Source organism: Elephantulus edwardii, unplaced genomic scaffold (genome assembly GCF_000299155.1).
Source record: "Elephantulus edwardii isolate Elephantulus edwardi_28Jun2011 unplaced genomic scaffold, EleEdw1.0 scaffold00003, whole genome shotgun sequence".
NCBI classification, from domain to species: Eukaryota; Metazoa; Chordata; class Mammalia; order Macroscelidea; family Macroscelididae; genus Elephantulus; species Elephantulus edwardii.
Genome location: NW_006399753.1, coordinates 17,479,963 through 17,492,155, shown reverse-complemented (window position 1 = coordinate 17,492,155; position 12,193 = coordinate 17,479,963). Strand labels below are relative to the sequence as shown.

General features: G+C 45.5%; 1 protein-coding gene across 1 annotated transcript in view; it reads right to left on the bottom strand.

Moving 5' to 3' along the window:
* ANXA13 (annexin A13) overlaps positions 1–12,193 on the bottom strand; it is a 57,888-nt gene that overhangs the window by 26,175 nt on the left and 19,520 nt on the right. The window contains exon 3 of the mRNA XM_006879465.1: positions 2,187–2,281. Within this exon, the coding sequence (XP_006879527.1) occupies positions 2,187–2,281 (95 nt within the window). The remainder of the gene's footprint in view (positions 1–2,186; positions 2,282–12,193) is intronic.

Here is a 12,193-nt window from a genome sequence, read left to right as displayed (position 1 = left end):
GTCCTTGAACATCATACTTGGGAGGGTGGAGGGACAGTGCAGGAGAGGAAGGCCCTCTATGAGGTGGATTGATTCAGTGACTGGGGTAATCGGGATGGGTATATCAGAGACAATGCCATTGGCACAGGACAGAGCAGAGTTTAGGGCTGCAGTACATAGGGTCGCTATGAGTCGCAAGCAACTTGACGGCACATAACAACAACAACAACATGATTAACACGCTAACACTCCCCCCCCCCATTTTCACCTCTCTATTTGGATTCACAATCTTAAAAGATGACTGTCACAGTGCTGCATGGATTCCTTCCAGGAGCCCTGGTGGCACAGTGGTTAAGCATTCAATCTCTAACTGCCAGGTCAGCAGTCCAAAGCATCAGCCACTCCATGGGACAATGATGTGTCGTCTGGTCCATAAAGATGATAGCTTTGGAAGACCTGTGGGAGGACCCTGCTCTGTCCTGAGTGTCCTGGAAGGCACTGCCCCTTTGTCATGATCCTGTAGCAGCTGTGACAGCTGGCATGGTGTACTGTGAAGCCCTGGGTCTATACTCTGTGCTGTGGATTTACCCAAAGGTGAGTCACGTTTTTTCAGGTCAGATGGGTGTCACTGGGTTTTCACATATGGGGTCGTCACGCAAAGAACCCCAGTCAACCCGACCCAATTCACTGCAGTCAAGTTGATTCCTACATAGTGATCCTCTCAGGATGTACATCTTTACAGGAGGAGACTGTCCCACTTTCTCTGGGGAGCTTCTGGTGGATTCGAACCATCAACACTTTGTAATGTATCGGTTGCTAACCACTTGTCCGTTTAGCAGCCGGAAACATTATGAACTGTGCTGCCAGGACTCCTTCCAGAAAGAAGCAGCATTTGCATGTAACACCTGTGTTGTGCATAGGAAACTAACAGTTGTATATACATACTTGCAAAAAGACATGCAGTGTACGTGTTGTTTGAACAAAAAGATAGTACACAGAACTACAGAGAAGAGAAAACCCAGCTGCCTGCTCTCACAAGCAACGAGCTTGCAAACAAAGCCTTTGAGTGTTTGTTATGTTCTGTTTGGAACAAGGAGCAGGCTGAGGGTCCCTCCCTCTGGTGCTGGTTTTCTGTTAATGAGCTGTGCTACCGAGGGTGGATATTTTCTTTGGAGCTGAGTCCCTCCCTCCTGATACCAGGACCTGGTTTTGATCATCTCTAACCTCTTCCTGGTTTCCTGATTTTGTGGTCTGGGTCACACTGTTTTGGAAATTCCAGTCATGTGAAGCACAGCTGAGTCCAAGGGTTCTCAAGAATGTTCCTTCCTGATTAAATCAGCAGGGCGCTCTGATGGCCTAGTGGTTCAAATCCACTAGCTGCTCTGAGGAAGAAAGATGGACAATCTCCTCTCATGTGACATACTGCCTGTGAAAACCTGCTGGAGGGTCAGCTATGGGGCAGTTCTGACTCAACGGTACTCAACAACAGAAGTTAAATAAGTAGAACCATTGCCACTCGCTTTCTCTTTCTAGCAGTTTTCTAGCATATGCTGGTTGATGCTGTGAATGGATTAGAACAAAACAGAATGATATTCTTTACGCATAACGGTAGTCCATCTGACATTAATCGTACTTGTGTATATAATAATAAGGAAACGAGAAAGCCTAATGCATATTTAAAGAGTTCTGTATGTAACAGCAACAGCAAGAACCACAAAGAAAAAAAAGCAAGCAAGCAAGAAGTCAAAAGACAAGAATAGAAGGGAAAGCATGAAGAAAGAAGTTTAGGTGCTCAATGAGATGCGGATGTTTTCATTTTCTCTAAGAGTCCCTTTTCAAGAACATACCATTTCTGAAGACAGCTGATTAAGTGAAGAATTCCTAGGTATTTAATGACCAACCTGAGGAAACTGACTTTCAAATCACTGGCCTTTCTGTGAATTGATATGTGGAATTATTTCCAGTTGAGTGGGGGCTTTAACAGTTAAATGTGGTTAATTTTTAAGATAATGATAAGAACACTGAGTTTACAGGCTATTATGTTGACAGAGCAATTCTGCTAGTCTGAAGTCAGTGAACAGTTGTCAACTTTTCAACAGTCGTCTTTGTTACTTCTCCTTGACTTACTCAGTAAACCTTAAGGACCATCTCCCAGCTGAGGGAGATAGGGTGCCAGGGTCAAGTGCGGGTCAGGGTCAAGGGCTCACCTTGCCATACACAGCCTTGTATTTCTGTTTGATTTGCTGCCTCTGGTCTGAAGTCCTGCTTGATAGGATTTCAATGATGGCAGCTTCATCGGTTCCTGGAATGCCAGAGAGAGAAACAGAGCCACAGTGAGCAAGAAACAGGGTGGAGGCCGGTTTAATCAAGTCTAGGGGAGTCAGGACACATAGGTTAAAGGCCAGAGGTCAGCGGAACCTCGATGGACCCTCTGCCCTAATGTTGTGAGATGAAAACAGTGTTTTTTTCACTCTCCCAGAAACAATGTCCACTGAACCCCTAGTGTCCATAAAACCCAGTGGTGGGCACCAAGGTGGGAAGAGGGCTGAGCGTGGCCTGTTCCTTAATTGCACTCATGTAATTTCTGTTAGTTGCCATCAAGTCTGCTCTGACTGAACAACACTTCAAACAGCAAAGCCAGACCCGGCCTGGCCCACACCATGCTCACAGCTGCTGCGGGCTTCAGTTACTATTGCAGTCATGTGTCTACCTCGTAAAGACATCAGTTGGGTTTTTGCTGATCCTCTCCTTGACCAAACACAATGTCTTTTTTCAGGTACTGGTCCCTCCCGATAACCTGCCTGAAGTTTGTGAGATGAAGTCTCATCACCTCTGCCTCCATCAAACTTCCTTGCTGTCTTTCTAAGACAAAATTGTTTGTTCTTGTGGCATGTATATTTTCATTATGTGCAACATGACAATATACATATGTCCATGTGTGTTTGTGTGAATCCAAGAAAGATGAGAAAGACAGCTTGGCATACAGGCAGTTAAGCACTCAGCTGTTAGCCAATAGGTTGGTAGTTCAAACCTACCCAGAGTCTGCACAGGAAAAGGATCAGATGGTCTGCTTTCATAAAGATTAACTCATTGGCATTGGGTCCATTTCAACTCATAGAAACCCCCTACGATGGAGGAGAAGTGACCCATACGGTCTCCTGGGCTGTAATTACAAAGGCAGATCACCACATCTTGCTCCGGTGGGGTAACTGGTGGGTCCTAAATGCTGACCCTTCGTTAGGAGGTGAGTGATTAAGGTCTGTGTCACCAGGCTCTTTTCCATAAAGAAAACTGTGTGGGGAGGTTTAACTCTGTCAACTCGAGTCACTGTGAATCAGAAATGGTGCAACAGCTTATGTGAATCAGAAATGGTGCAACAGCTTATAACAACAACAACAAGAATGAGAAAAGTAAAATATCTGTCACCATAGAAACGTGTATATAGATGTTCATGGCGGCATTTTTCATAATTGCCAAAAAAGTGTAATCAGTGCAAATGTCCGTCAAGTGATAAACCAAACCAAACCAGTGGCTCTTGAGTCAGTCCTCATTTGTATCGTTCTAGTGGTGCAGGGGTTAAAGCACCTGGCTGCTGACTAAAATGTGGGCAGTGAGAAGCCAGTAGCCTGTCTGAGGAAGAAAAATGGGGAGTTGGCTTCTGTAAAGATTACAGTTCTATGCGACAGTTCTGCTCCATCACGTAGGGCTGCTACAAGCCAGAATTGATGAGAATTCAGTGCTTTAAATGTGGTATTAGCCACAGAATGCACCATCATTTGGCCATCAAAGTGATGAAGTTCTGAGGCATGCTACAACATAGATGAAAGCATTGTGCAATGAATGAAACCATTCACAAAAGGTCATGTATTGTATGATTCTAGGGAGCACAGGTGGCCTAGTGGTTAAGGAATTGTGCTCCTTGAAGGGCTGTTCAAATCCACCAGCTGCTTCTTGGAGAAGGATGGGCAATCTTCTCCAGTATGATTTACAGCCTCAGAAAACCCCCCAGAGGGCCAGCTATGAGCCAGTTCCGAGTCAACAGCAATGAAAGTGAAAGCTTTCTAGACGTCCAGGCCAGAGAAGTCTGGAGCTTTGCCATCCTTGCCTCTCAGGAGCACTCTGGCTGCACTTTCCCCAAGATCTATCGATTTGTTCTTTTGGCAGCTCATGAGATATTCAGATCTCGTCTCCAAAACCCCAGCTCAAGGACATCAATTCTTCTGTCATCCTTATTCGTTGTCCAGCTCTCAGATGCAGAGCAAGTGATTGCAAAGACCACGGCCTGAATCTGGGGCAAGGAAACACACCGCACGGTTTAAAATCAGGAAGGATGTGAGCCAGGGATGTATGTGTCCTTTTCCCATTACCTGCTCAATCTGTATGCTGAGCAAATACTTCATGAAACTGGGCATTATGTTAAACATTTCTTGCTTTCTAAAAGACCTGACTATGTCTGTCTTGTAAGAAAATGCTAACATGTTAAACATTTCTTGCTTTCTAAAAGACCTGAGGAAAGTAGAGTAGCAGTTGTTTAAGGCTGGAAATAAGGATGTAGGAGTGATAGCTAAAAATTATACGGTCCTGACCCTTTTACACAGATAGTGCCAAAAGTGAAGAAGCAAGCCCCCACCCCTCCCAAAACTGAAGCCAAAGCAAAGGCATTAAAGGCCAAGAAGGCGTCCTGAAGGGCATCCACAGCCCCCGCCCCTCCCGAAATTGAAGCCAAAGCAAAGGCATTAAAAGCCAAGAAGGCGTCCTGAAGGGCATCCACAGCCCCCCCCAAAAAAAAGAAGATCCACACGTCACCCACCTTCCGGTGCCTAAGACACTGAGACTCTGAAGGCAGCCCAGATACCCCCAGAAGAGCGCCCCCAGGAGAAACAAGCGTGACCACTATGCCATCATCAAGTTTCCCCTGACCACTGAGTCAGCCATGAAGAAGATAGAAGATAACAATGCACTTGTGTTAATCGTGGATGTCAAGGCCAACAAGCACCAAATTAAACAAGCTGTAAAGAAGCTCTGTGACATTGATGTGGCCAAGGTCAACACCTTGATTAGGCCTGATGGAGAGAAGAAGACCTATATTTGACTTGCTCCTGACTATGGTACTTTGGATGTTGCCAACAAAATTGGGATCATCTAAACTAAGTCCGGCTGGCTAATTCTAAATACAAATTTTTTCTCTCACACACACAAGAAAAAGCATATGGTCTTTTGGAGGTGATAAAAATATTCAACATAAGGCTTGGTGATGGTTGCACATAATTTTTAATATATTAAAAACCATCATATTGAGTGGCATGTGTATGGCCTGTAAATCACCAGTATTTACAACTGAGTGACACAGACCCTGACTCATATCTGGAATGACAGCACAGAATTGCGAAGCCTTGGACCCAAGAGTTTGCAGACCTGTGTTCTGGTTCTAGAACTCTTACTAGCTCTGTGTCTTTGGACCATGCACTGAACCCCAAGGATCAGTTCACCTCTGAACTTCTGGGAAGGTTTGGCTGTTTGAATCCAGCTGGAGAAACAGAAAATTCTTTGGATGAGCTCACTTGTATAAATAGTAGGAGTTAAATGACTGCTTTCTTCTGACTTCATCGCAACACTGTTATTTATGTTGTTTCTCTTTGCTTCCTGCTGAAGCGTCACTGACGTGATGTGGATCCAATTACTTCCTCTATGACAGTATTATTATTATTTTTTTTAAATTCTGAGTGCCAGAAGTCTCACCTCGGAAGGGATTTCTTTTCTTATACATGTCTCTCCTTCCTGGCTGCGCCTGCCTTGCTCTGGGGACTCCGCGTCCTGGTTTGGATCTTTGTCGCTGTCACCCTGGAAGGGGCTGTCCTGCCACCAGGCTGCTCTGTTCACTCTGGCATCCTGCCAGCTGGAACTCTGGGCTGATTCCTGGCTCCCACACCCTGTAGCCCAAGCTCAGTCAACCACCGGGTTGTTGTTACTTGCCATCTTCGGCTTTTGACTCATGGAGACTCCGCGTAGGGCTAACAGCTTTCATTCAGCAGGTAACCTAAGGGTTGATAGTTTGAATCTTCCCGACATACTACAAAACAAAGACTTGGCGGTCTGCTTCTTTAAATTCAAACCAAGGCGATCTTACAGGGTCATTCTGCTCTGTACTCCTGTGGTTGTTATAACGCACCACTTTAAGATCTTTCTATTCTAGTTTAATCTCTCTCAAGCCCTCCACTTCTCTCCATCCTCCTCCACATCTCTGAGCTGAGCTCCTAACATCACCCCAATGGGGTTCCTGCCTCACCTCATTTCCTACCAGCATCCCTACTGCATCAGAAAGACCTTTCTGATCCACCCACTCATTCTTCTGTGTTAAACCTTTAAGTATAACCCCACTGCTGTTGAGTGATTCTAAGTCACATTACCCTGGAGCACAGAATACAACTGCTCACGGGGTTTCCAAACCCAGAATCTTTACAGAAGCCGCCTGCCTCCTCTTTCTCCTGACGGCGGCTGTAGACTTGAACTGCTGACTTTTCAGTTAGCAGGCCAACACCTAGTTCACTATGTCATGAAGGCTCCTTAATCATGGTCCACTAGGCCTCCTTTTGGTCAACTCTATAAATTACTTAGTAATAGAAGAAATAATTTTTTTAGAAATATTGCTTTAATGAAAAAACTTACAGGCAAATTATTTGACACTTTTTTTAAAAAGTTCTAACAAGCATTTATTAAGGAGACCAACAATGGCTTCCGTAGGAATAAGGACTAACACAATGGAGTTGATGATTGCCCCAAATGATAAAACAAAATAATAAACCATCCAGCCCATAATATTTAACGTTTTTTCTTTTGAGGTAGGATAAATAGGCTACACAATTCATAAAATAAGATTTTCTTACTTTATAAGGAGCTAGAACTAAGATCCTGTTTTGATACATATTAAATTAAAAAGCAACAGTAATTCTACTCTTTCGACCAATATAAGGGGGGAAAGGAATAGTTCTTCAACACTTCAGTTCTCATACAATGAAGGCCAGAGGACTCCTAAATTCACCTTTCTATTCATGTACCGCCTGGACTTCTCTTCTGAGGGCCAGGCAGGTTACTGGCAGTTTCATGATGTGGACATTCTTGTTTTTGTTTGTTGTGATGGTGGCATGAACACACAGCCACATTACACAGCCACGCCCCTTCTTTTCTTCCCTTTTGTGAACTCAGAGGAGGCAAACTCCACTTACCTCATCATTTCTATTCCTCCCTCTGTTCGGCCCTCTCCATTCTCCTCAGGGATGTGCTGTACTTTGCTGTTTGTTTCCTTCTACTCCTCATCTCGGTTTCCTTCTACTCCTCATCTCGGCTTTCTTTCAGCCAAGAAGGAGAAAGGGATGTAGATCTAGAACGTTTTGGAGACCTGGATCATCTTGTGCTGACCCAGTGTGGCTCCTTCTCCCCTTTTCTCTCTCTCTGGGGGGCCTGGGCCTTGCTCAGTATCTGTGTTCTCTCTGCAGAGATGTGGGCTGCGACCGCCTTCATTCTCTTCTTGGGAAGCAGCTGTGACTCACTCAGTCCTTCCATGTACACTCTAGAACAAAGCTTTTGTTCTCACCTTCCAATCTATACATGAGCTGGTCCTTCTACCTGGACCACCTTCTCCCCAGTCCTCGCCTCCCCTGACTCGTTTTCAGGTATCACATATATCACTGGGCTCCCCGCAGAATGGCTGCCCCTCTCCTTCTGTGTCCTTATCGTGCCATATTTCCTTCCTCTCCCTCCACAGCACTGCGAGTCCAGTGAAAGCAGGGGGTTTGTTTACCAATATTCCACATAGAATGTTCTCTGTATTTATCAGATGGTTAGTCAATGATGGATGCTTTGAATGTATACAAATGCTCATGAAAGGATGAACAATTGGAGACCTTTGCACATCATTATGTTAGAATTTTCTCTCTGCATTTAAGTAAAGCTGCGTGAGATACTCGGATGCTCAGAAGGACAGTGCATCCAGAGACGAGACTTCCCCCTTTGATGTCATAGTCCACTCCTATACGGAGAACTCATGAAAAATCTAACATGCAAATGAAAAGGTGTATTCTAGACTTTCCTTCCTGGAATACTTTAAGAAAATAGACAAGTGAATCAGGTAGTCCTGGGTGGGTCAGCAGCAGCCTGGAGGTGAGAGGAGGCATGGACAGGTCGCCTGGGTTTCCCTGAAGCACTCTGAGTCTCACGTTTGTCTTGGAAATGGTTCCTGAGGTTCAACCGCGGAAGGATTGAGAGGGATGAGCTCATCCTACATTTCTCAGCCTGCGTGTCAGAGGAGCAGTCAGAGCTGCTGGAGTTCCTTGTGAATGTTTGTGATGGTTTTAGGCCTGGGAACTAGTCCCAGGTAGTTCTGGGAAAGATTAAGAAAAGAGGAGAAAAGAAACCTCAGTCTCGAGTGTACATTGGACACGGCAGAGGAATTACACAGTAGAGGGCAAGGCGGGACTGTCCGAGGGCCTCCTTGGTTTTACTTTCCCAGGCTTGGCTGAAGAGTGAAATCCATAGCTGTGGAGTCTGTTTCAACTACCAGCCACCCTGCTGACTGATCCAGGGAGCACCAGAAGATGGCAAGAATACACAGTCGCTGTACCAGAAAGGATTGGCGGGCACAGCACCGTTTTAGAAAGTAGCATAGAGACTCTTTGATCTTCTGCAGCAAGCACTTGACGTCCTCCTCAATTTCAGTAAGCAAGGCTGTGCCATGTGCATGACTCGAGTTGTTGATGAGTCTTCTGATCCTCGTGCCACATTCTTTTTCCTAGAGTCCAGCTTCTCAAATGATTTGTTCATCCCTCAGACTGATTAGGTACGGAGAAAGGATACAACCCTGACCCGCACCTTTCCTGATTGTAAACCATGCAGTGTTCCCATCCCCTGTTCAGACAACAGCTTCTTGGTCTAGATGCAGGCCTTGTAGAAGCATGATTAAGTGTTCTGAGAATCCCACTATTCTCAGTGTTGTCCTTAGTTTGTTACGATTCCTTCCACACCCGCGCTTCCTCCTGTCTGAGATTTACCTCTGGACAAATACTGCCCTCATGATCACGCGTGGTTGATTGTTAAGGACTGAGTATGTGCCTGGTGTTATTGTTCACCTTACGGATTTGCCAATAATTTGGGTCACAAGTTGTGCAAAAAGGAGCAGTTTAGTTTTAAGCTCAAAGGATAGCTTAGAGCCATAGTCTCTAGGATTCCACCAGCCACTGTCAGACCAGTAAACCTGGCCATTATTCTGACTTTGAGTTTTGTTCTCTATCTATATCTCCCAGTCTACCCAGACCCTTCCATGTGACCCCTTGCGGAGTGGTTAGCTGTGGTGTCTGGGCACCGTCGAGTGCTTCTGGTCTCGGGGCTGTGTGAGGGTGGAGTTTGCCTATTCTGTTAGTATGGTAGATGAATGTCCTTGATTTCCCTCACTCTTTGCTACAGTCAGGGGGAGACTAGTAGTTACACCATAGATGGGCACTTGCCAGTCTCCAGCTGCTCCTTGGGTGTAACCATTCCACTGCCATATCTTTCTCCTGCTGAGGGGTTGGTGGCTTTGAATGACTAACCTTTTGGTTAGCAGACAGGTGCCTTAACCGCTGTATCATCAGGACCCAACTCAGTCCATTACTCTTGAGTTGATTTCTACTATAGAGCAGGATATAAACATCCCATGAGAATTCCAATGATCTAAAAGATCCAGTACTAGCAGGAGAAAGATGGACTATCTCCTCCTGAATGGTCAACTGCCCCTGCAAACCTGCCGGAGGGTCAGCTATGGGGTGGTTCCAACTCTGTGACACACAACAACAACAGAGATACCAGATGCGAATTAATTTAGCAAATGGACTTCTTTTTTCTGTTGCGGTGTGGAAGGCTCAACTCACTGCTGCCAGAGCAGACAGAGATGACCGTCCAGCACGTTCCTCACACCATAAATGGAATGCAGGAAGGATGCCCGTTTTTCTTCTGAGGAGCCACTGCTGGATTCGAATCGGCAGAGTTTGTAAGTGCAATTCCCTTTGGCTTATGCATCAGAGCTCCCTAGGAGTCTAAATGCAGGACGGCTTCTCTAGACTCTTCCTGGTGTGTTGTGGAGGAAGGTCCTTGCTTCCTTCGGTGTCTGCACACCCAGCATTTCCAGGAAATCACCATATGTCTTGGGCTTCCCAGGTGTCAGAGATCAGGGCCACGTGGCATCCTGGAAACTCGTTCTTAGTGGCACTGAGTGCCCTCTCTCAGCTTGATTTCCTCCCCTTTTATCTCTAGTCAGATAAAGGATATTACAGGCCAATCCCAGGGGCACTCCCTTTACATCTGTCAAGGCTATGACGGCATTAAGGGATGTTGTATTCATTTAATCTTTCTAACACCCTTTGGTTTATCAGATATTGGGGAATCACTACATAGTTTTCAGATTATATTGTTACTTACATGCCTTTAGAGGAGCGACAGCTCAAATCCAAGCACCAAGGCTGTCCTTTTGATGGAAGCACACTGCCGTATCTTTGTTCCTTCAAGGGTTAGTGGTCCAAGCTGCCCGTCTGTGGGTGAGCAGCTGAACACTTATCCTCAGTACCACCAGTGCCCCTATTCTGACAAGGTACCAAGTCATAGTTTAGCAGATGGAGGCCACTGGGGTGGGCAGTGCTCCAGCTAGGTCCTATCTGGGCTTAAGTGCCATCCATGTATTGGGTCCTAACACTGAGAAGAAGGAGCTTGGTGAAATCCCAGCTAGAGCTCTTGAAGGATAAGTGAAAAGTTGGCCGTTTGAACCCACTGGAGTTCTTCGGAAGAATGACACAGCGATGTAGTAACGATGAGAGCCTAGAAAACCCCAAGGGGTAGAGCTGCTGACGTGACGTCACGTGAGGTACCGTCCTCTGGGTCAGAATCAACTTGACGACAGCTCACAAGTACAACAGCAAGAGGATGGGCAGGGGAGCTCAGGCTTCAGAGCCAGCCGTCATCTTCCTCACTGCACTGGGTGGTCAGCCTTGCCTTTGGCTTAGAGAGCAAGAGGTCAGTCTTCCCCACCAGCACCCTGGGCTTGCTAGATCTGTTTGTCATTTTTGAATGGGGGTGTAGGGATGATGGATGAATCTAATGAGAAGAATCTAAGTCTCCTGGATTTCAAAGAATTAGCATGAAGAGAAAGAAAAAGCCCTCAAATTCATTGTCGTTGAGTCGGGACTGACTCATTGGTTTTCCAAAGTTGTAAGTCACACAAGAAGAAATTGCTTCTCTTCCTGCCATGGGGTTGCTGGTTGATTCAAACCACCAGACACAAGATTCCAAGTATCTTGCTAAAGTAGTAACAGCTAGAGAGTCCAGACTTCACCTCCACAACTCTGTGGTGTGAAAAACCAAAGTAAAATGTTGATAATTCTTAGGTTGAACGGGGGCCTCCAAGGGGGTGGGCTTGCTCGCTGTTTATACTGATCAAGTTGTCCACCAAGCATATTGTTCAAAAGATCAGCCTGTGTACTCGTTACTATAGATCGCTATATTGTTCTTCCAACAGAGGAAACATTCAGGTTGAGGCAAAGGATGATAAGCTTATGATACAGATCAATTTGATGCCAATTACCTTTCTTTATTCCTTACAGAGACCATGCTCCTTCATCCTCTGCTACACCACTGGCCTCACCTGTCCTCTTCCTGTCACCTGACTAGAGTCAGGAAAGGTGAGAATTAGGTGTGTGGAACTTACACCTGTTTGCCCTGGGGATGCTTTTCTGCAGTCCTGTCTCTTTCATCTAAAATAAGTCGTTTAATCCATCCAATGTGTGAATGGGATGCCAACATTTGACTGCAAGCCACACTCAGTGTTTGGGACAACTGACTATAAATAAATGTCCATTAAAGGAAGCCTTTTTAGAAAGGGACAGAATCAGATCCCTATGATATTCAGGAGTATTAATCCCAGGAATTTTCCTCTCTGTTTATCATACTCTGTGTAACTTTTTCTCCCTTAACCATCACCACTCTTTGTTTCAAAAACCCAAAACCAAAACACCAAGCCTTTTTCACCACCCAAAGCAGAAAATCTGTACCAATTTAGTAATAATCCCCCTCCCCTTAAAGGGGAGACCTTCCCTAGAGATCCCTGGGAATGGTCTCTTGTATTAATTAGGGTAGGACATTGAAAATCAAATGTGGGAAGCTATATTCCCAAGGTCATGGGACCTGGATGTGAGGT